The 25,693-nt window shown below is 37.4% G+C and overlaps 1 protein-coding gene across 1 annotated transcript; it reads right to left on the minus strand.

Annotated features, from left to right (window-relative positions):
- Positions 1-1,788: 1,788 nt before the first annotated feature.
- Positions 1,789-25,336, minus strand: LOC126235894 (guanine nucleotide-binding protein subunit beta-like protein). Its single transcript, XM_049944828.1, has 7 exons — positions 25,126-25,336; positions 24,281-24,489; positions 23,841-23,951; positions 4,249-4,344; positions 2,800-2,910; positions 2,387-2,527; positions 1,789-2,023 (listed from the first exon to the last, which is right to left on the minus strand). Exons 1-7 carry the CDS (start codon positions 25,232-25,234, stop codon positions 1,847-1,849), a joined length of 954 nt encoding a protein of 317 aa, XP_049800785.1. The 5' UTR covers positions 25,235-25,336; the 3' UTR covers positions 1,789-1,846.
- Between the last annotated feature and the right edge of the window lie 357 nt (positions 25,337-25,693).

Genomic DNA, 25,693 nt, shown 5'->3' on the forward strand with positions numbered 1-25,693 from the left:
CGACAATCCTATATTTTCAACACTTTCTTCAACACTACTTAAAATATCACCTCCAGTTGTAGTGTTCTTCATGGCTACTACATCGAGGAGCTCCTCCCTCACCTGAAGATCTCTATTAACACCTCTAATAAATATGGCAAGCTGCACTGTTCCAGTGATATCAACACTTTCGTCCAGAGCTAGAGAATACGCCATAAAATCTTTAAGGATATTTGCAAGCTGGCTCTGGACGTCGTCTGCCATGTCCTGTATGCGACGCATAATGGTCATGTTAGATAATGGCACAATCCGAAACTGTTCAACTTGAGATGGACACAAATGTTCCACGGCAACTACCAAACATTCTTTTATTAAATCGCCATCAGTGATGGGGAGCAGGGATTTTGCTAAACGCAAAGCAATTTTGTAACATTCTGAGAGCTGCGTCAGTTGATTTTTCTTCGTCGTCCAGATCTTCTTCGGATAGCTTCCTTTTAAGTTTAATAAATTCCTGTGCACGATCTGGTCCATCACATTTTCCACTTCCGTAGTCTTTCGCGTGGTACGACGTATAATGTCACTGCAAATTAAATTTCCTAAAAGAATTCAGCGTTTTGTGACATACTAAACATTTTGCAACACCACCTTTTTCTGTAAACAGATACAATTCCTCCCAGTGGGGGTTCAACTGCGAAAGCATGGTTGATGGGGTTACATAATGGCGACTTGACATGATTCTTAACCAGCGAAGTGACTGTTAGAGCTGATCGTAGTACTTTAAACGTTACACAGTCGGCGCGAATTCATAGGCACGCTGTGGCCCTATCCAAACGTGCGCGCGCATTTCCCCTCCCTACCCTCTCCCCAACCTTGCACCTGTTTGCGAGCACGTCCCTGAGCAGACGCGAGTACTCGCGCTCAAAATCGGCCAGTTGTTAAGCCCTGCTCTAGGGCCTGTTACATTTTTGCACACTCTTACACAAACACCCCTTACACACTTTTTATTGGATAAGATAAAACAACAAAAAATCCCAAACTTTTATTCCGGTAACCAATCCTCAAACTAGCACCACCAACTGCCAAAGGTGCACACAATTCAGAAACTGTGCCAGAGAGAACAGAATATTGTTCGATCAGAGAATTTAAGCACTGCTTGTAACAATCATTGCCCACCCAGGCAAAATTTCAGTATCACAGAAAAACTGTGCAGTTTTGACATTGCCTGAGAGGAACATTGCCAAGAAAGGGTTAAGAATTCAGAAAGAATTTTTCACTTAATGTTCATTCCTTATTTTACTGCTACAAATTTACATAATGTGAAGAAAGTTGAGTGTGCCGAATATTAAGACCGAAGAGAAGTGTATAGATACATTGACTATCCTTAAAGTAACATCAACAATAATTCATATTTACAACTGCATACCTTGTATTGGGAGGCAGTGTCCGAGGGTTTGGACACTCACACAAATCCTGTTAAAAGAATTCTAAGAACCTTCATCAATTTTAAGAATATACCACAAAATAGATTATCCCAATCCTCTTTGACAATTACTGACCCCAGTATCTACTGCATTATAATTTTGTGATATGACAAAATTTGAGCACACACAAAGGCTGCACTGGTTTGAAATACACTCATTTTCTCTTCACTCAGTCTTATTGTACCTTTGACCACTCACGTTCAACTGTATATTTCTAAAATATTTCAAATGACAACCTTACATTCTACTTTTTAAATACACACAAAAACTCTCACAACTCTTTCACAGAACGTCACCAATGAAGCAAAATCTATGAAAATAAACACAATTAAAAAGTTAAAAGTTTTATTTTCCCAAAATAAAAGCACCCTGATCAGGGTGTAGTCTTATCGTGCAGACACAGACACCTGCCACACACGAATCAGGTTGTCTGAATAGCCAGCGAACAGTGTCTGCCCATCTGTAGACCATGCCAATGACAGGCACTGTGGAGGTTCTGCTTTTGCAGTCACAGAGACTACTTCTGGCCTGAGTTCTTCAACCATGTCCTTGCTCTCCAAGTCCTATAACAATGCATGGTTATGTCACTATTGCAACAAAGTAATGCCCCTAAGCTATTACAAAACATTAGTGCAATCTTATTATGTATTATTCAACAAGGTTTTTTAAGTACACCTAATACACTATTCCATCATTAACATGTCTGCCCTACCATTTGTAACTACTTTAGACCACAGTTCTTTGATCAGAATCCTTTTGGCAAAGAGAACACAGAGACCACAGCTCTACTCGTCAGGATATTTCATCATGTTTGGTTGGTTGGTTTAAAAGGGGGAAGAGACCAAACTGCGAGTTCATCTGCCCCTTATTTCATCATGTGCAGAACGAATATGACTAAATGGATCCACCCAGAAAAAGTTACTTACCCAAATCTTAATAGATGGTCCAAAGGCAGCACACAGCCAATATCTATTTGGTGAGAAGCACAGTGCTGTTATTATATCATTGTGATCCAAAGTGTGCAGATGCTTTCCGTCATTCAGATCCCACAGCATAGCCTTGCAATCCTGCAAAGAAATGCCAGAATAAAGCAACTGTTCGTACGGGAATAATTTAACTCTTTTGAGTACTACTAAGATCAGTCCCATATCCGCAAACACTCAGTGAATGTCATGGTTCAATTATGTATGCATCATTTCACAACATTAGCATAACGTTACTAAATAAAACTATCTCATTACAATTAAATTTAATAACAGTCCTTGAATCACCAAACCATTTACTAAGTTACAAGAATCAAAACTGACTTAAAAACAATGTCTCTATAATGTTACATTACCTTTCCACCAGAAGCACAAAGTGAGCCATCAGGAGAAACAGTAACTGTGTTCAGATATCCCGTATGTCCATTGTGGTTGATCTTCAGACGACAATTTGTTAGATTCCACACCTGGAAATAAGATGATCAGCATGTTCAAACAACATAATAAAAATTTCAGCTCTCACAACAAGAAAAACTTCTGAATTCTGTGTACGAGAATAATGTACAGGTGTCTCACTATTTGTACCTGGACAGGTGCTGCCTTCTGTTGTCAATTCCTAAAATTATTTTAAAATAAACATTAGCAAATGTAACAGCAGCTCTCATGAATGGCTGAGCCAATATGTGATCAAGTTTTGAATTTCATGCCAGTACCTGTTAGGTTTTGCAGTTTGCTGTAAATCTGCTGCAAGTAAGCCAAGTTTTTTTCGTGAGCAAGAAATTTTGGAAGCTTGAGAGCAAGACCTTGCTCAATAACCACCTCTCACCTTTTTTGTAGGTATGATTATTATACTTTGTTATTTTAAGATTTGTGATCTATCAAATAACTAAAGTAAATACAAAAAATAAATCTTGAAGCCTTCGCCTTTTTTAGTCTGTATTACTCCTGTAAACATATCAACTGCACATGTGCCACAAATACTTTAAATAATTGCATAAATGGTTGGTTTTCTAGGCCTGACCTCCTGTAAAAAGTGGCCTATCCCCAAAGCATTAAATAGTGATCGAAACAGTAGCTACTTGAGACCACAGTTCTTCAAACATCAGAATCCTTTTGGCTATGGGAACACAGAGTACATCTCTACCCACATGGAAATTCATCATTTAGATGAAGCCTGTGGCTCGTCTTTATATTTGACAATATATATTAATTACACTTTCAGCAATCAAGGCTAAAAAAAGCCCATCATGGTAAAGCAACGTTGCCCATGGTAGTGCTATATGCCCTGGAAGGCTGAATGGATGACTTTCTTGACATTACTGTACAATATTTAAAGTTTGCCATTTATGACAACACAGTGAATGGTGAAAGAGCATAAAAGTTTAAAGCTCTAATGATGTATGGAACAAATTTTAGTGGTTTATAAATTTTGCAAGCATGAAGAACATACACCTTCTCTAAAAAACCCAACTTATCAAACTCCAGTGCTCATTTATGCAGTAGCAACCACACTGCTTCAAATTCCATGAGAAGTAAGAGGTGACCCAGAACCTAAGAAATAATTTCTGTCACTGACACTTTACCAGAAAACAGGAAGCTGATTTAAAGAAAGGATTGAGTTGACACTTGTACCCAAAATTGTTTCATCTGTTTGGATTCAATTTGTAATTACCGAAGGTAATATGCAAGGTCGCTACACTTACAACTCAGATGAGAAACTTTATCTTTGGTAATCAATGGCTTCGATATCTAAGCAATGCCACAAATTTTGAACTACAGTTTAGGTACAGCAATCATCAGCTCACCTTAACCATGCGATCCCATCCCGCTGACACAATGATGGGATTTGAATGATTGGGCGAAAATCTTACACACGACACCCAGTCACTATGGCAGTCCTCCTGTAAAACAAAAACAGTACTGTTAGCCAGAAAAATAATTATACAGCAAAACAAATTATTTACACTCTGGTTAACCAATATGAAAAAGGCTGTTGCTACTGCTACAAGTATAATCCTCAATGTGTTATCTTTCTTTTCTGAGAAGAAATTATAGACAGCACTTCTGAATCATGGGGAACTGCTTCATAATTTATATTAACATTACAAATAAGCATACCAACTGTTTCATTGAATCATTACTTCACGATTTAGTGAAACACCTACAGAAACAAATATTTATCTTTCATCATTTTAAAAATACAAGTACACAAAAAAATTCTTTTACATTCTAAGGTTTAGTTAGGCTAATGCAATGAGGTGGTGATGGCGGTGGGATGCTAGCTAATATCTAATTGGACTCAGGGGTAATGGTCTCAAAGATTGTGAACCGCTTTCTAAACTTATGTATTCACTGGGGCACTCTTAAGCCCACTGTATTCTCTACAATTATTATACATGGGACACAACGGATTTAGCACATGCAGCTGGTTCAAGTGATTACTGCATAGGTTAAAAATGCAGAACAGTAATCAACAAAGATAGCTGAAGTGTTGGGAGCATCTGCATGATAGGTACAAGTCATTCAAATATACCACTGCCTTCAACCTCTGCACAAGGAAATTTTGAACTGGAGTAAGACGCCAATACTTCTGAATTAGTGTATTTAATGGTATTTCCACTCAAAGTTGCACTATTACAAAGCTCTACTATGAATAGCATTAATCAATCCACAGCTGTTTTCAAGGCACTTTGGCCAACAAAAATGTCGTCACCAGTGTGGTTGAAACCAACCAACACTCCCATGGAAAGCCAAACTGAAATCTGCAGGAAACTATAATATGGTACCTGCTGCAGAAAGGAGGGTGTTTACAAATCCTTAATTCATTCGAATGGCAATTCACCTCTTTAATTTAAAAACAAATGCTACGAATTTTTCATTTTAAGTGTTCAATTTGTTTCACATCACAGTAAAATGCACTTGTTAGACAAATACAGGTACCTTACCGCAAAGTATAGTCTCTGCTTGTGTTTTGTATATTTATTAAGGAAAAATAGGTAAAACTTCAAAGAGTCCATAACACCAAAATATTTGTCATCTTCCATCAAATCTGGAAGCCGAGTACTTTTTCCTTCATGAGTCTAATTATTGCAGATGTTAAGCACTTAAAAATGATACCTCTATTTTTTCCTGCTTTACCAAGAAGCGCACAAGAAAATATCACTGCCATACAACACTAGCAGAAGACAAGATTTGTCACATTCAACCGTTTGTTCAGACAATGATCACAGATTACAACCCAACTAGTGTACATATGCAGCTTCAATCCACTCACCTTTCACACTGTTCAAATGCACCTGTATCATTATCTGTCAACACAAATCTTCCTTAACCCAATGTTGGATATCATAACTCTGAAGCTCAAGTGCCACAACTGGTAATTGACAATTTTTGTGATAAGAAAACTTCTGATTAGATGGACTGACACAAAAGCTCCATCAAAATCGCCTTTTCAGTAGACCATGTAGTGAAGTCAAGAACTGAAATTTACCTTCAATCCACCTCTATTTACAGTTGCAAATTGAGCTATTTTGAAAATTTAGGACACTAATGCAATGCCTGCACACACACATATAATCATCAAACCACCTAGAAAACACACAAGCAGATGGATAGTGTTCAGAAAATTTTTCTGATGGATTGTTTTTTTCTTTTTTCATTCTCTATCTCTCTTTCAACGAGATTAGATGACGTATGTTATAGCATAGATTTTAAACTCATTATCAAACAACACCCTTTAAAAATCTCACTAAACAAAGAAATAATGTTTATGTCAGCAAGTTAAACATAAGAATTCCTTGCCGAAGAGGGCTGCTTTTACAAAGGCACAAGCATGGAGATCCATTTTATGAATTATTTTACCATGGGCAATCAATGTATCACTTTGAACAAATCTAGATAGTCTCAATATGCAGACACCGACAACACAAGTATTTGTAAAAAGGTGGTCTGCATATGGTAGTCAGTTTTGTACATAAAATTGTTTCCATGGCCCGTTCCTAACTGAACTCGATGCATGAACTACAAGGAGACCTAAATTTTTAATGTGGCATAACCTGTTCATCTACATCAATTCTCTGCAATCCTCCTGACAGTGCATGGTGGAGTGTACTTCAGGTACCACAATTTGAACCCCCTTGTTCTGTTCACAAATGACAGGTGGAAAGAATGATTTCTGTAAACCTCTGTATTAGGGTGAGTTACTAAAAATTGGAAGTACATTTGACATTCAGCTGAAATCTGAAAGCAGTCATGTGACGTCTTGTTCATGTGGTGCAATCATTATCTTCATTGACAAATTTACAAAAGCGATGTTAAGGATTCAACCACAGCTAAATATGCTACAAGCAGGAGTATAAATGACTGCAACTCATTTAACTTTCAGAAATTTGAGCAGAGTTTTTAAGTTCCTACCTAACTACAACCTCTAAAATCTTGACATTCCAAATAAACAGTGAAGTATTGGTGAGAAGTAAGATAGCCCCTAGTATTATCCACAGCAGTTGAAACTGTACTCTTTAGATTCCTGCATAACCACACCCTTGGAAATGGCAACATTATTCAGAAAAAACTCATTTGTGTTAAAAGTAATAGACATGTTATTTTTGGTTGTTTCAAACTAAGAAATTTCATCTCATTTTTAAACATAGTGGTGATACAAAATGGAAGGAACTCCTTACCAAGAGCACACACATAAGTAACACTGAATATGGAAGAACCTAATTTCTTTTACATGAATAGGAAACCCTGAATGTATTAAACACACAAAGACAGGGAAAAACAATTAGCATGTACTTAGTTTTGAACCTACTCACTTCCATTCTGACACTGGGTCTCTTACCCCCCCCCCCCCCCCACATAATTATCACTTGAAAATTATCCCTACTGGCCATTCCACGACACGTGGGAGGAAGTAAAATGTTGTCGACCCTTCGCAGAACACACACACACACACACACACACACACACACACACACACTCTGAATTTCAGTAATAAACCACTTCATGATAAACAATGCCTCTTATAATGTCTGCCACTGGAGTATGTTTAGCATCTCTTAACACTCTCGCACTGACTAAATGACCATGTGGCTGAACTTATTTCTCTTCATTGGGTTTCTGTTAGTTCTACCTCATAAGGGTCAAAGAGTTATGAGCAATACTGAAGAACCAGCCTAAAGTGTTTTTTAAGCAACTTCTTTCATGGTCGACTTAACATTTTCTTTTACAACTACTTATGAATCTCAGCCTAGCATTTACAATCAGGGTACACTGCCATGCCCTGCACAATTCATCAAACCTGTCCAGTTGTTCTGAAAATCTGCTCACCTTCTAGCATTACTATTTTCTTCCACACAAGCACATTATCTGCAAATAGCCTTATGGAGCTTCTGAGATTTTCTACTGGATCCTTTTTACATATTGTAAATATGTACTAGTCCTATCATATGCCTGAAATTACATTTATACCCATTTATTCTGTACTGTTGAGAGCAATGTGTTGAGTTCTCTCTGTAAGAAAATCTCAAATCACAATTAAGTTCCAATACTTTCAAAACGACTTCCTGACATTTAAATCTATACTCTATGTTAACAAATTTCTCTTCTTCAGAAACACTTTCCTTGCCATTGCCAGTCTACATTTTATATCCTCTCTACTTCGACCATCATCAGTTACTTTCCTCCCCAAATAGCAAAACTCCTTTACTTCTTTTAAGCGTCTCATTTCCTAATCTAATTCCCTCAGCATCACCCGACTTAATTCGACTACATTCCATTATCCTCGTTTTGCTTTTGTTGTGTTCATGTTATATCCTCCTTTCAAGACACTGTCCATTCCGTTCAACTGCTTTTCCAAGTCCTTTGCTGTCCAACAGAATTACAATGTCATCAGCGAACCTCAAAGTTTTTATTTCTTCTCCATGGATTTTAAAACCTACTCCGAACTTTTCTTTCGTTTCCTTTACTGCTTGCTCAATATACAGACTGAATAGCATCGGGGAGAGGCTACAACCCTGTCTCACTCCCTTCCCAACTACTGGTTCCCTTTCATGCCCCTCGACTCTTATAACTGCCATCTGGTTTCTGTACAAATTGTAAATAGCCTTTTGCTCCCTGTATTTTACTGCCACCTTTAGAATTTGAAAGAGAGTATTCCAGTCAACATTGTCAAAAGCTTTCTCTAAGTCTGCAAATGCTAGAAATGTAGGTTTGCCTTTCCTTGATCTAGCTTCTAAGATAAGTCTTAGGGTCAGTATTGCCTCACGTGTTCCAATATTTCGACGGAATCCAAACTGATCTCCCCCAAGGTTGGCTTCTACCAGGTTTCCCATTCGTCCTTAAAGAATTCGCGTTAGTATTTTGCATCCCTGATTTATTAAACTGATTGTTCGGTAATTTTCACAACTGTCAGCACCTGCTTTCTTTGGGATTGGAACTATTATATTCTTCTTTAAGTCTGAGGGTATTTCGCCTGTCTCGTACATCTTGCTCACCAGATGTAGAGTTTTGTCAGGACTGGCTCTCCCAAGGACGTCAGTAGTTCTAATGGAATGTTGTCTACTCCGGGGGCCTTGTTTCGAACCAGGTCTTTCAGTGCTCTGTCAAACTCTTCACGCAGTATATTATCTCCCATTTCATCTTCATCTACATCCTCTTCCATTTCCATAATATTGTCCTCACGTACATTGCCCTTGTCTAGATCCTCTATATACTCCTTCCACCTCTCTGCTTTCCCTTCTTTGCTTAGAACTAGGTTTCTATCTGAGCTCTTGATATTCATACAAGTGGTTCTCCTTTCTCCAAAGGTCTCTTTAATTTTCCTGTAGGCAGTATCTATCTTACTCCCACTGAGATAAGCCTCCGCATCCTTACATTTGTACTCTAGCCATCTCTGTTTAGCCATTTTGCACTTCCCGTCGATCTCATTTTTGAGACGTTTGTATTCCTTTTTGCCTGCTTCATGTACTGCATTTTTATATATTCTCCTTTCATCAATTAAGTTCAATATTTGTTCTGTTACCCAAGGATTTCTACTAGCCCTCGTCTTTTTACCTGCTTAATCCTCTGCTGCCTTCACCACTTCATCCCTCAAAGCTACCCATTCTTCTTCTACTGTATTTCTTTCCCCCATTCTTGTCAATTGTTCCTTTATGCTCTCCCTGAAACTCTGTACAACCTCTGTTTTAGTCAGTTTATCCAGGTCCCATCTTAAATTCCTACCTTTTTGCAGTTTCTTCAGTTGTAATCTACAGTTCATAACCAATAGATTGTAGTCAGAGTCCATATCTGCCCCTGGACATGTCTTACAATTTAAAACCTGGTTCCTAAATCTCTGTCTTACCATTATATAATCCATCTGAAACCTTCTAGTATCTCCAGGCTTCTTCCATGTATACAACCTTCTTTTATGATTCTTGAACCAAGTGTTAGCTATGATTAAGTTGTGCTCTGTCCAAAATTCTACCAGGCAGCTTCCTCTAATTTCTTAGCCCCAACCCATATCCACCTACTACGTTTCCTTCTCTCCTTTTTCCTGCAACCGAATTCCAGTCACCCATGACTATTAAATTTTTATCTCCCTTCACTATCTGAATAATTTCTTTTATTTCATCATACATTTATTCAATTTCTTCGTCATCTGCAGAGCTAGTTGGCATATAAACTTGTACTATTGTAGTAGGCGAGGGCTTTGTGTTTATCTTGGCCACAATAATGCGTTCACTATGTTGTTTGTAACAGTTTACCCGCACTCCTATTTTTTTTAAATTCATTATTAAACCGACTCCTGCATTACCCCTTTTTGATTTTGTATTTATAACCCTGTATTCGCCTGACCAAAAGTCTTGTTCCTTCTGTCAGCGAACTTCACTAATTCCTACTGCATCTAACTTTAACCTATCCATTTCCCTTTTTAAATTTTCTAACCTACCTGCTCGATTAAGGGATCTGACATTCCATGCTCCGATCCGTAGAATGCCAGTTTTCTTTCTCCTGATAACGACGTCCTCCTGAGTAGTCCCCGCCCAGAGATCCAAATGGGGGACTATTTTACCTGCGGAATATTTTACCCAAGAGGATGCCATCATCATTAAACCATACAGTAAAGCTGCATGCCCTCAGGAAAAATTACGGCTGTAGTTTCCCCTTGCTTTCAGCCGTTCGCAGTACCAGCACAGCAAGGCCATTTTGGTTAGTGTTTCAGGGCCAGATCAGTCAATCATCCAGACTGTTGCCCCTGCAACTACTGAAAACGCTGCTGCCCCTCTTCAGGAACCACACGTTTGTCTGGCCTCTCAACAGATACCCCTCCGTTGTGGTTGCACCTACGGTATGACTATCTGTATCGCTGAGGCACACAAGCCTCCCCACCAACGGCAAGGTCCATGGTTCTTGGGGTGGGGGGAGAAGTATATGTAAGTATGCGAGTGTATGGAAGTATGTGCTTGTGTAATATCTTGATTTGATTTTTACCCCTCTTGTAATTGACTGAAGGAGTTTTTGAATTTATCATTTTAGGAACAATATGTTTCTTTATGACACAGTCAATAGCTTTGAATTTTGTTACAAGTATTACAAATGCAAAGCTTTTCTCTGCCTCTCCATGACAGGTTTTCACTATAATACTGCTGAAACAATGCTTGTGTTTGTATAAGCAAATATGCTTGCAAAGCAACTTTAATTCTATATGCTTCATGTCACTACATTAAGATTGCTACAAAGACAGCCTTTCAACTGACATTTGCTTATATCAGCCTGCACATTGTAGTACACACACACACAAACATGTATTTTGGTACACTGTAACAACCCCATACAACAAAATCAATTGAGCATCAAATAGCCTGAACAACCATACTGCCTGCATAAAATTAGCTTAAAGATTGTCAAGCATGCTTGCATGAAGTGCTTGATCATGCATTCTTGTAAATTCGCAGTTGAACATGTAGCCACTGGTCTTGCAGCATACCTACTAATCACCTAACAAAAATCAATGTGTTTCAAGAGTACTAATGTGGGACCTAATGACATTTTCTCCATTCAGGATGTAAAGTGATCAGTAGGCAATTTACAAAATAGAGGCATTCAATACACTCCCATCATATAGCTGTCAAATGGTTGAAATTTCTGTAGAAGTAATCCAAGCTTTCGTGATCAAAATTGAAAGTAACAATACCAGATCTATAGTACAACATAACAGGTAGCCTACAAAACCTATCACTAACAGGTTTCGAAAAAACAAAATGGTAACTTTCATTACCACGGAACATCACATCATAAGTTACATACCTTAACTGGAAAATACATAAAGCCACTTGAGCAAAAGTATGTAAATATGCCACAGCAGTTTCTTCATACCACCGATCTTCATACATCAGAATCCTTTTGGCTTCGAGAACACTGAGACAGTATCTCTACTCATTTGGGTATGTTATCAGTTGTATGAAGTCCGTGGATTGAGCTACAAAAATTACTTAGTCTTGCAACGATTGTTCCTACACTGCTGTCTTCCCAAATGGTAAAATTTTATATACTATTCATAGACTTCCTGCCACTATAGCACAACAAACCATAATAAAAACAAAGCATTTTGGTGTTACCTTTAATGTATTGTATCACTGAAACTGTACAGCCCTGGAATATGCAAGTATAAAAACAAAATCCATTAAATACAGCACATTAGCTTCCAAAATTCAGGTGGTGCCTGCTCAGTTTGTTGGTGTCAGCCGATCACAGCAGACGTGATCTATGTTTTGGGTGCACAACAGCAAAGTGTTTAGCATCCGTATGATAACATATTGGCTGCTTTTTTTTCCCTTCTGGGTATGTGATGAGGTTAGGATGGAACAGCATAGCTTAAATTGCTGACTGAAGCACTCGTATTCTTTGCTGTCACAAATATGACTTTTCCAAACAGGTCATTATTTCTAGGTGTGTGGTTTGGCTGGGACACCATAACTACCACAAAAAGGCACTCTTGTTTTCATGAATATTTGGCTATTTTCTGGAATATGCTGCAATGTAGGAGGGTGTGAACAGGCAAACTGTAACCACAGCCAAATATTTGTTGCAATCTAAATTGTAAATTTCCTGTTTCACAAAAGTCTCAATGTCGAAGCTTGTGTGGTTAGTTTGTAGCATACCCTCACACTTACTCTGCAGAAATCAAATGCAACATTGTTCTACCAGTATTGATATTTAATCGAGCGAACATACTGCAAAATCTGGGTTCTTTCAAAGGTTAGTTTTCATTTGACTAGTCTTAGTTCATTTTAAAAAAATAGTTCAACAGATGTTTGCTGAGAGAGATGTGGATGGCGGCATGTTAGACCAGGAAATATGTACTACCCAAAATGAGGTGTTCCAGCAATTATTTTGCCAAATGAGGCTTCACTCTGTTTGTGCCACCTTAAATAACAGAAAGGTAGTCACATGGTCGACGTACAGTGCAGATTCAAGTGGATTGCACAGATTGGTAATTCGCGAATGATGAAAAATCTCTGCTTCTGTGTCATTTGGATTTCCATGTGATATTCTAAGACAGTAAGGATTATCACGAATTTCGACAAGTCTATGTATATTGTTACTGGCTGGCCTCCCTTCTGTCATGAAGTGTGTATCCAGTGGGAAATAAACAATTCACAGCAATTAGGGGGGAAAAGTGATGCTCAAGTAGACAAGTCACAATGTGGGAAAAGGAAACATGACCTAAGCTATAAAATCTTCAGGCAACATGTATCCTATGGAATTCAGCAGAGAGGGGAAAAAAAACCACTTCCTTGACGTGCTTAATTTTTGGCCAAGGAAGTCCTGAAAACAATTCCTTCCTGGGACGACAAGTGTTAAAAATGCTCCAAGTAATACAACGCTAGGTACCAAACATTTTTAACACATGAGAGTGAAATCACGCTTAACTTTGTAGGTAATATACCATTTCATTGAAGGATGTGGAGAGAATGTGTTGGGATGACAATATCAAAACAAGTCATGGGTTACTTAGCTGAGTATGTTAAATTGAGCACATCTCCAAAAGATGTATTTTTCTTTAAGGTGGGAAAACTTAACCTGTCCAGCAGAACTGTGATGCAAAAGTTCTGTAGTTTACTGCAGGCATGACTGGAAACCATAACTATACCTTTCACTGAAAAATATGCCTTTACTTTCCTCACGATTGAAACTGGGAAACCATGTGTCTGCTTGTTAATATATTACTTTGGAGCATCATCATTCCTCTTTTATTAGTCACATGACTGCAATAAAATGTACCAGTTACACTGCACTATAAATGGTTTGTACTGCACAAATGAACGATGGACCTTGCCATCTCTGGGGTGGTTTGTGTGCCTCAGTGATACAGATAACCATACCATAGGTACAACCGCAATGTAGGGGTATCTATTGAGAAGCCAGACAAACATGAGGTTCCACAAGAGTGGAAACAGTCTGGATGATTGATTGTTCTGGCCTTTTAACATCAACCAATATGGTCTTGCTGGGCTGGTATTGTGAATGGCTGAAAGCAAAGGGAAACTACAGCAATAATTATTCCTGATGAAATGCAGCTCTACTGCATGGTTAAACGATGGCATTCTCTTACGTAAAATATTCCAGATGTAAAGTAGTCCCCATTCGGATCTCCAGGTGGGGACTACTCAGGACTATCAAGTCATTTCAGGACAAACAAAACTCACATTCTACAGATTGGTGTGTGGAATGTTATGTCCTTAATTGACAAGTAGGTTAGAAAATTTAAAAAGGGATTTGGATAGGTTGAAGTTAGATATAGTGGGAATTAAGTTCGGTGGCAGGAGGAATAAGGAATAGGAATACAAATGCGGGTAAGCTACTATGAACAGCACAGTACACACACATAGCCAATATGGATACGAAGCCCACACCTACCACAGTAGTACAACTTTACAAGCCAACTAGCTCCAACATGAAGAGACAGAAGAAACGTATAATGAGATAAACAAGAAATTGAGATTGTGATGGGGGACTGGAATTTTAAAGTAGGAAAACAAAGAGAAGAAAAAATAGTAGGTGAATATGGCCTAAGGGAAAGGAATGAAAGAGGAAGCCACCTGGTAAAATTTTGAACACAGCGCAATTTAATCATCACTAACACTTGCTAAGATGATTCTTAAATCATAAAAGAAGATCGTACACATTAAAGAGATCTGGAGACACCAGAAAGTTAAAGCTTCAGAACGATTATATAATGGTAAGACATATTCAGGTATAATATTTTAAACTTTAAGACACTTCCAGAGGCAGATGTGGACTCTTATTGGTTATGAATAATAGAGTAAACTGAAGAAATTGAGAAACAGTAGGAAATTAAGGAGATGGGACTTGCATATGTTGGGAAAAAAAAAACACCCAGAGCTTCAGAGGGAACATTAGGAACAGTTGACAAGAATAGGAAAAAGGAATACTGTAGAAGAACAATGGGTAGCTTTTAGAGATGAAATAGTGAGGATAGGAGAGGATCAAATACCTAAAAAGACAAGATCTAGTGGTAGAAATCCTTGGATAACAAAAAGAGATATTGAATTTAATTGACGAAAGTAGAAGATATAAAAATGCAGCAAATGATGCAGGTAAAAGGGAATAAAAACATTTAAGAAATGAATGACAAAGTGCAAAATGGGTAAGCAGGAATGGCTGGAGGACAAATGTAAGGATATAGAAGCACGTATCGCTAAGGAAAGTATAGATCCAACTACAGGAAAATTAAAAGAGGCCTTTGGAGAACAGAGAAGCAGTTGTATGAATATCAGGATCTCAGATGGAAAACCACCCTACGAAAAGTGAAAGCTGGAAGGAGTATACAAAATGGTATATACAAGGGAGTTAAACTTGATAACAGTTTTATAGAAAGGGTAGAGGATGTACATGAAAATGAGATGGGAGATATGATACTGCAAGAAGAATTTGACAGAGCCCTGAAAGATGCTAAGTCAAAACAAGGACTGGGAGTATACAATATTCTGTCAGAACTACTGACAGCATTGGGACAGTGACAAAACTCTCCCATTTGGTTTGCAAGACAGGTGAAATACCCTCTAACTTAAGCAGGCTGTAGTAATTCCTCAGAAAGCAGCTGCTGGCAGGTGTGAAAATTACCTGACTATCAGTTTCACAAGTCATGGTTGCAAAATAAGTGTGAATTCTTTATAGGAGAATGGTAAAACTGGGATCTAAGAGAAGACCAGTTTGATTCTGGAGAAATGCAAGAACATGCAAGGCAATACTGACCCTAAAACTTATCCTAGAGGACTATGTTTATATTATTTGTAGACCTGGAGGAGCTTTTGACAATGTTGACTGGAACCCTCTCTTCGAAATTCTGAAGTTAGTATGGGGAAAATACAGGGAGTGTAAGGCTATTTAGAACTTCTACAGAAACCAGATGGCACCTGTAATAGTTGAGGGGCACGAATGGTGGTGGTGGTTAGTGTTTAACGTCCCGTCGACAACGAGGTCATTAGAGACTGAACGCAAGCTTGGGTTAGGGAAGGATTGGGAAGGAAATCGGCCGTGCCCTTTCAAAGGAACCATCCCGGCATTTACCTGAAACGATTTAGAGAAATCACGGAAAACCTAAATCAGGATGGCTGGAGACAGGATTGAACTGTCGTCCTCCCGAATGAGAGTGGCACGAATGGGAAGCAGTGGCTGAGAAGGGAGTGGGACAGGGTTGTAGCCTCTCCCCAATGCTATTCAATCTGTATACTGAGTAAGCAGTAAAGGAAACGAAAGAGAAAGTTCGGAGTAGGGTGTTCAAGAAGAAGAATAAAAACCTTTAGGATTGCCGATGACATCGCAATTCTGTCAGACAGCAAAGGATTTGGAAGAGCAGTAGAACAGAATGGACAGTGTCTTGAAATGAGGATGCAATATATCAACAAAAGTGAAACAAGGATAATGGAATGCAATGTAATTAAATCATGTGATGCTACAGAAATTAAATAGGATATGAGGAGCTTAAAGTGGTAGATGAGTTTTGCTATTTGGGCAGTAAAATAACTAATGATGACCAAAGAAGAGAGGATATAAAATGTAGATATGTTCTGTAAATACATCAATAGGCAAGAGACTGAAAACATGTTATAGATTCAATTTATGCTTGTACCTTACAGAGAATACCAGTTATACATTAGATTGATTTTTTACCTTACAGGTAATACTGATACTATACATTCAGTAAAAACACCAATCAAATGTATAACACCTTTCCAATTACACAGTTTATAATATCCAGATTATCAGCCATTACAGCATTTACGGAACACCCTATGATGGCAATATGCTGAAAAGAGCTCAGCAATTTACACAATAAAAATCATATAGAGAGGAGTGTAACTGGTATATATACTATCACGTTACCACAAGACTTTTGCACAATGAGCCCTAAAAGAACAAATTTTATTCATGTTCCATGGTGTTCCTGCAAAGAAAATTTAGTGTGTCCAGATTCTGTGCTGTGGTTAGCTAATGATGAACGTCTTAGGCTCATTGCGATTGGGTGATAGCAGCAAATCAAATTAATGCCATCTCCATTTCAATGCTTTGAAGCGTATTTGCTGGATTTTGTATTTATACTTGTGTATTCTGAAAATATGTTGTTGTAATGATTGATCACATTAAAGACTTCTCCAAAATGACTTTTGAACAAGTTTTGTTTAAAAATTTGTTGAGTTTAAAATGAGCTCTGGAACAGGAACATCCAACTGTGTGTGTCCTGGCTCAAACTTTTAAACTAGACACAAGCAAACATTCTAATTAATAAAGCAGCTTTGTCGTCCCGACTGCAGTGACAATGTTGCCAGCCACATTTGATATGGTTTTGCCAAGTACCTACAAATACAAAACCAGCAACAAAATCATGACAGCTATGAAAAGCCAGGATTTGTTCATACGTGGCGTAGTACAGTGTGTAAACTTTTAGATGGAAGACCTCTCCTTAGTCCTGAATCGGTAGAAGTCTGTAAACGTCGAGAGGCTTCGGTAGGCACGCAGTTTCGCTGCTGTCAACATTACGAAGCTGACTTTACAAGGCAGCCATTGTCGTCTGCTTCGTTATTGTTTTGCACTGTACTGTTCTGCGTGCTTTTATTGTGCAGTTGTGCTAAACATTATCAAAATGAGTGAAGAGGCAGTTGCTGGCCCATCTCTGGAGTCACCAACAACCCCTACCGGTAGGCCTACGGTTAAAAGGAAACCAGTATTACATAGCGATGCTCGCAAAATTATATTGCGTGATTGAATGCTGCGAAAGGGAGCAGAAAAAATTGCTTCACCCCATTTACAAATCTTCAGTGAGAGCTGCTACATACACAGGACAAAACATGTGTAGCATTGGAAGATTCAAACAGTTTTCCAAGAATCATCCTGGCGTATCACCACGAACGCCTGGCAAGAAAAGGTGAGTTTCCATTTCAGATATTTTGTTCGCGATCACTTTGAAGGAGCCCCCTATTTCGTCCGAATTACCTTATATTTCATTTTTCCTTGCTACCGTATTGCTCTGTATGGAAACACCACTGGTTACTGTATTATTTTGAAACACATGCTCTCATTCTCAAATAGTGGATGCATAGATCTGGGTATTTTCCTGCAGTGGCATCTCATTGTTTATGATGTCATATCTCCTCAAGAATGTGTCATACTTCTTTTTTTTCAGCCAGGAACCTTCATGGGCATACGGAGAACAAATCACCAAAATTTCACCGCAATCGGATGAATGGTTTGGGAACGCACAGAAGGCGGACATACATACATACATACATTTTTATCTATAGATATTGACAGTTACGTTATACTATATGACCTGTTTAAGTATATTTAAATTTTGTAATTAACAGTTTAACATTACGGGGGGGGGGGATATGCAAGCAGCGGGAATCGAACCCGGGTCCGCTGCATGACAAGCCTTTACCTAATCAATTGCGCCACGCACGCTACAGTGACCTAACTGTTGAAACATTGTCCATTACTCTTTTTGGGTGTTCGGAGAACAACTCGCCAAAGTTTCATTGCAATCGGATGAATGGTTTGTGAGCGCATAGTAGACAAACATACACACATTCATTTTTATACATATAGATTTTAATTTACATGAGAATTTCAGTTTTGTTTACGAAAACATTTAAAGCGAGTTTTACTTCCAAGCCTTTTGTCTGCTTTCGTGTAAGCATGACGTGCAATTTGTAGTGCCAGCACTGCAACTGGTGGCGTACCTTGTCTGCCTTGTCTCCCCCCCCCCTCCCCCCGAGGATCCTCTCGCCTTGCCAGCTAATGCTTGCTTCCTCCTCTCCCCGCACAACTCTGCCATCTTACAGTTCACACACTTAATGGTACTGTACTTTAACAACAGGCAAAGTAATTAGATTCTTTTATGCAATAGTAACAAACTGCTGATTATTACTGTCAATTCACAGTAAGTCATGCCAACTATCCAGATGAAATGCTCTACATCAAATTCTTAAGCCATTGTGTTGAAGTTTAAAATCAAAACAGTGGAGTCCAATTACAATAAGCTGTTGTGCAATATAACCTAAAATACGATAGTATTGCTATCCAAATTATCTGATGTTTTAATATTTACACCACCAAACAAGTTACTACTTAGTTCAGCCACATTCACGTATGTGATCTGGGTAACTGCTACAACACTGCTGATCTGTCCTACACTGTTCCCATCTCTCTTAAATCCTTGTCCACATGACCTTAATTCATACCACCCTTTTACTAGCTGCCTCTGTTTTTAATTTATCTTTTCATACTTCAACATACTTTATTTCTAACCCATTTTCCAGTTTTCAAGAAATTTTGTGTTTCTCTTATTGCCAAGCTATTTATCAACAAGATCTTACTGCACTGGGTCATTCCATATCAAATCACCCAATAAAAAATAAATTTTACACCCACCTCCTGAGATTTTCATGAAATTTGGCTCTAATGGTTCTTAAACCATCCTGACAACACCTGCAATTTTTTTTGCTGTATCTCTTAGTTTTTTTATAAATTTTTAAAGTTTTTATGTTTTGCGTTTTCTGAACCTTCGGAAATGGTCAATTTAATTTGTATTCAAAACTTTAAATTTGCTTATCTTAAAAACTCTTTTAGATAACATCATAAACTTTTGCAGCAATTTTATTTATTATACATATTTGAAGATAAAAATGATGCTGTTAAAATATATTAATATTTTCTATGAAAAAAATATATATATGTATTTTTTTCTTTTTTTTTAACGGATGTTTTGTTTTATAAGAATTGCAATATCTAGAGTCTCAGACCTGATAGAATGCTCAAATTTGTTTTAATTTACTCTTAAACATATAGGCTACTTGATAAAACAAAAATAATGATGGCTTTTTAACATGTTTATTAATTATAGTAGATTACATTAGAATTATGTACAAAGATACTTACGACACTTATGTATAACCCAACTGATTGCTTGAAACATTGAATTTTTTGAGTAATTTTGTCTTTTTAATAAACATTAATGCTGAGTCAAACTGTTTTTCACTTCATCCAAGGGCTTTCAGTTCTTTTGATACAGTCTTTTTTGAAGTAATACATTCTCCCAGTGCCGCTTGATTGAGGTGCGTCTACTACACAGACTATGTGCTCCAAAGGCACTATGCAGGAATCTTCTCTTTCAGGCCAATAAAATGATGCAGCAGGTCCTGAAGGATGTAGAAATAGAATTTCTGCATCTTCTTCATCATTGAATATTGTTTTTACCAGTCCAAAGTACCAGTTACCATCATAATTTGCAGCCACATAGCTATTTATGGATGGTTCAACACGAACCCAATCAGAAGAAGAATGGAAAGAAAAGACTAAGGAGGGTTTTACACTATCTGTAGTCCTAATTTCAAGGTTGTTTGTTGGAAGTGGTTTGAAGTTATGAAAACTTCTTGTTCCAGGAATGGTTCGGGTTGCTGAAAAACGGTTTTCTAGTTTTAACCGTAGCAAATCAGCTTCTTTTTTGTCAATGAAGTGAAAATGAATGTTTTCAATATTTTTTTCACAAAACTTATACACATCGATTGCTGTCATTATTTGTTCTTTGTCTGAAAGCTGTAGACTGGCTTTCCTTAAAATTCTTTTAATAGTTCCTCCTAGGCCATCACAAATTGACTTCCCATGACTTGTTGCAAAAAAAGTGTGTTGGGCCTTCAAATTAGTCTCTCAAGTGTTCAGTCAAATTTTTAAAACTGTTTCTATTTTTGTACTGCCCAGCACAACCATCTGTAAAGTAGTGAACTGAGTCAATGTCAGTATGATGTAATGACAGCGACTTTGTAATTTCTTTTTGTACAAAGTTAACAAAACCAGTGTCACGTTCTTCGTCATCACTAATAAAACAGTGGTTGGAAACAAAAACATTGTTTTCCCCATTTCTTAGAACAACTCCAACTGGGTGTAGAGTACAACCACCTCTATTCCAGTGGTAACTTTGGATCTCATTTTGTATAACAAAGGAATAATTTTCACTGAAATCCATCACAATAATTGCTGTTTTGGGTGGTGGGTCTTCTTTCAATCTTTTAAAGGCTGCTGATTGGGATTTTGCTATAAACAAGTTCGGGGTGAGCTTTTCCAATGACCTAACCAATAAAGAAATGTAGTCTTCAACACTGATAGACTTTGATCATTTCTGCCCTGTCTGTGTTAACCCACTGACTGATTACAATTTCTTCTTCTAAATCATAATATTCACTTAGTTTTTCAGTTAAGCACTCTGTTAGTGCAGTATTTGCAGGACAGCTGTTGCAATGATGTAGCATGCAGTTTTGGTTTTTGTGTTGCACACAAGCATCTTAATTAGGTCTTTATAAGATTCTTAAATTTTCACAGCATCCAGTAATAGTTTAACATTCTGGTGGATACTGCATACACATACAGTGTGTGCGCCTGCAGCACCAGCAAGGATACACCATTTAGGTCTCAAGAAACAAAATTTTGAAAATCCTACTTCTACCTCGGGATTCTCCTATTTGAAATAATAATAGAGTTCTCTCAAGTTACACAAAATGAGTCTTTTTTGCATGTACACATTTTCTTGAACACTTACTTTGTCTTTCGTTCCAGGTAGCACTCTGGAACTTTCATCCTTTTCATAAAAATCTGTTACAAGTCTTACTGTATTTTCAGAAAGAGTTTAACCTTTTTTTGGACCAGGAGTTTCCAAAATACCCTTTTCAGATTTTAGCTTTCTAGCTTGTCACACCATGTACTCACTTACATTAAATTCTTTCATCACTTATTTCGACTCCAAGAATCTGGAGCCAAGGTCAGAATCTGGATTTTTCTAGACCTCCCAACAGATGAAATCTTCTCTTTCATAAGAGAAATCATTACATCAAAATTCTTTGCTTTCTCAACCACACTTATCTTCTTCGTCATCATCAGAACTTGGTGCATCATATTTTAATGCTTTTGAAACCGCCTTTTTTGCAGTCTTTTCAATACTGCTAACCTTCCTTTTAAAATAAGACCCTTTACTTTGTTCTGACAAGCCATGAAGCTTTATCGGTGTTAAACCTAAATAATCAAGTGCAATGTTTGTTTGTACGAGGGATTCATTTCTGGATTCCAATTATTCTAATTCAACCATGACTTCATCATCTGTTTCACATTCATTGACTTCAACTCTTTAATTTTTCCTCACAAAAGTTACGGCATGTTGAGCAAAGCTTTTGTCCGGGTTTTACGCTAATATTTTTTTGTCAGTAATTGTTTAGAAAGATCCAAGCCTACACTTCTCAACAATTTTTTGATCGGCTTTTTGTGTTTCTTTTAGTGGGTTTACACATGTTTGATACATTTCAAAAACATTTAAAAAGTAGTAGCTGTGGTGTAAACATATATTCTTAAATTCACACAGATCAATTCCAGATCGTAAGTGGATCAAATCTTTTTCTTCCTCACTCAATTCAGATACCGGTTGTAACTTTTTTGAAGGTGTGTAGGTTGTTTGGAAACAGTCAGATTTTTTAAATAACCCTACACTACAGGTTTGAATATCTGACATACTGATTTCACTTTTGGTCTGATTACTGTTCTGGTTACTTTTATAGGATATTGGAAAAGAATCTCTGTAAACTAAGTAACAGTACTTACTGAGAGTTTGAATAAACTTAATAAAATACTATCCAAGCACTATTTAACACTGTAATAATTTTTTACTTCAAAACACAGGAGTAACAAAACAAAATCCAAGTGTACATTGCTACTCCAAGAAGACAAAAACATTTTCGGTGTCTAAGTCACTTGGTAATTTTTGTTTTTAAAATATAATTAATATTATTTTAAAAATTAGATAACTACTAAACAGGTTAAAAAGCCAACATAATTTTTCTTTTATCTAATAGCCTATACAATTAAGAGTATTTTAAAACAAATTTGAGCTTTCTATCAGGTCTGAGACTCTAGATATTGCAGTTTTTGTAAAACTAAACATCCGTTAGCTAAATAAAAAATTTGTAAATTTTTTTCGTTTGGGAGATTTTAATATATCTTTATGGTAATTTTTTTTAACATTTAGATATAATACGCAAACTTATTCCAAAATTTCATACTGATATCTTGAGTATTCTTTAATATACACATTTTTTTTAGTTGTGAGGACACATTAAGTTACAATTTCCGACTGCTGAAACAACACCAAATCTAAAAACTTTAAAAATTTATAAAAAAACTATAAGAGATAGAGCAAAAAAATTTTACAAGTGCTTTCAGGATGATAAAAGAAGTAATTGTACCAAGTTTCATCAAAATGTGACATGGTTGGTGTCAAGGCCTGGGTGACTTGACATGGAATGACCCCACTGCAAGACTGCTTAACAGTTTGAGGAGGTATGGGATATATCCTTTAAGGGTAACTGGCAACCACTATGTCTCACACCACATACTGCAGATATTCTCTCCCCACTGCTATTAATCACAGCACATATTTCACATGGACGACTTTATGCTACTCACATAACCGCACTTCAAATTCCATTATCCTCAACAATTACAGTAGTAGTTTGTTTTCTTAAAATTGCCCTTAGTGAGGACCACATCAGAAAATTTGACAACACAACAATAACAAAACATTTACAAATAATACTGCCTTGTCAAAACCTGAACTCATTTGCTACTTTTGAATTTACTTATAATCTTGTGGTCATGTATGCCACAAAACCTAATATGATTTTCCTGATTAACACATTGTCATTCGCAGCCAACTAATTATGATTAGAGGTTATTGGGTAAAACATATAGCAGTCATCATGTCTTAAGTCCTAACAGATCAGTTTTAACCAAACATCAAGAAACCGATAAGCAAGTCAAGAATCAAAATGCGCAAATGTAAGTACCGTGCAATTACCTGTATGGTGTATTTGCATTCAGCAAGGGTATTCCACAGCTTTATTGTCTTGTCCCGGCTTCCAGACACAATTTGCCTGTTATCCACAGAGAAAGCAACACTCAGTACATCCTGAAACAAAATAATATCCAATCATTACTTTGAAATTATACGTATTAATATAATTAATAAGTTCAAGTCCATTAAAAGAAACATTCATACTGAACATCTAAATCTAGTATACATGAAATCATGTCTTCATTTACCAAATACTAAGAATAATGAAAAGCCAAAATCACCGTAACTGAAGTGAAGTGTTGTATGAAGATACTCAACACGAGTTGTGCAGTGTATGTCCATACTTACTTGGCAATGGGCTAACCTCTTCTAAATTAATGCAAAAAAAAAGTTTTTTAAAAAAAAAAGCTTGAAATGGTCTGCCATCAGTAGGCGAGCTGCACCTTCGTGTGATCCTCAAAGCGCCGTGTTGTCTTCCCAGCTGCAAGATCCCAGAGGCGCAACGTCTTATCCCATGATCCAGACAGGGCATAATTACCATCAGAAGACAGTACCACATCGCTCACAAAATGCGAGTGGCCATAGAGCCGCTTCTGAGGGACACCATAACTTGTGTCATCCCTTGTTAGCTTCCAAACAATAAGGGTCTTGTCTGCAATGAAAATGTTTAATTGTAGTATCTAATCTACCAATGGCAAATTTTGCATCGCGCATACTGTTAAATCAAAGGATTTGTGATTTATAGTTCAGACTATCAACAGCCAAAATGTCAATTCTTTTGGCTACTGAAAAAGCACTGCCCAATTACAAGTAATGTGGACAACAATTACTTTAAATTTACAGTACAGACGGACATACCAGCTCAATGTTTTATTTATTAATACACAACTACTATCAACGAGGTACTGAAAAACTTACTTTTTCAAGTTAACATGGAATAACTGTAACCGTCAATTACAATCTCATACGAAGCAAAAATTAACGTTGGCCGTTTTAACCATTTGCCAGTGGTTACACTAAGCCCACGTGTGTTTCAACGTTTCCCATTTCGCAAATAAATTAAGGTGCTGCTGCTGGGCTCCAGTGCTTCTACAAATAACCGACCCTAACCTCGTTCAGTGTAGTTAATGTTACTCGACACTAAAGAGGCGATAGACTTCTGCATTCAATGACTGAGTCGATCAACTAGCAAATTACACTTCAAAAACATAAAATACTTGGGAGTATCACAAAACCTCCATCACTAAGTAGATAGCAAACTATCAATGGAAGCGCGTGCCACACTCACCTCTTGAGCAAGATAAAATCATTTCTGGATATTTAGGATTGGTTGCTATCTGTGTAACCCATCCATTGTGGCCCCGAAGAGTCCCTCGCAGTTGCAGTGTTTCCGACATTTTCAGCGGCTTCTCTTCTACTGATGCCCACGGATTCACGAGGCGTGTACAACACTTGCTCACTCCACCGCGCCAAGTAGGAAAAGACAGGTTGCCACCAACCTTCAACCGGAAGCCTGCTTTGTCCAGAAGTGACGTCACAGCTATCGAACAGGATCGTCCGCCAAACAACCAGATATACGCAAGAAAATATTGGCCGTTATTTTCAATGTGACGTTGATCACTTCTAAATCAACTGGAAGTGTAAAAGATATTAAAAAATCCAAGTTCCCTTTTCCTCTATTAAACATTAACAAATACAACGTTTCAGCATTATTTGTCGTTATTCCATAGGAAATCATCACCACTTGCTAATTACCGATAACTTGATAAATAAAACTACTTTGTATGGCTACTATTTCAATCGGTAGGTTCAAGATTATTTCTATGGAGTTTATGTCTAACAGTTGGCAATACGAG

This window comes from Schistocerca nitens, chromosome 2 (assembly GCF_023898315.1).
Source record: "Schistocerca nitens isolate TAMUIC-IGC-003100 chromosome 2, iqSchNite1.1, whole genome shotgun sequence".
NCBI lineage: Eukaryota > Metazoa > Arthropoda > Insecta > Orthoptera > Acrididae > Schistocerca > Schistocerca nitens.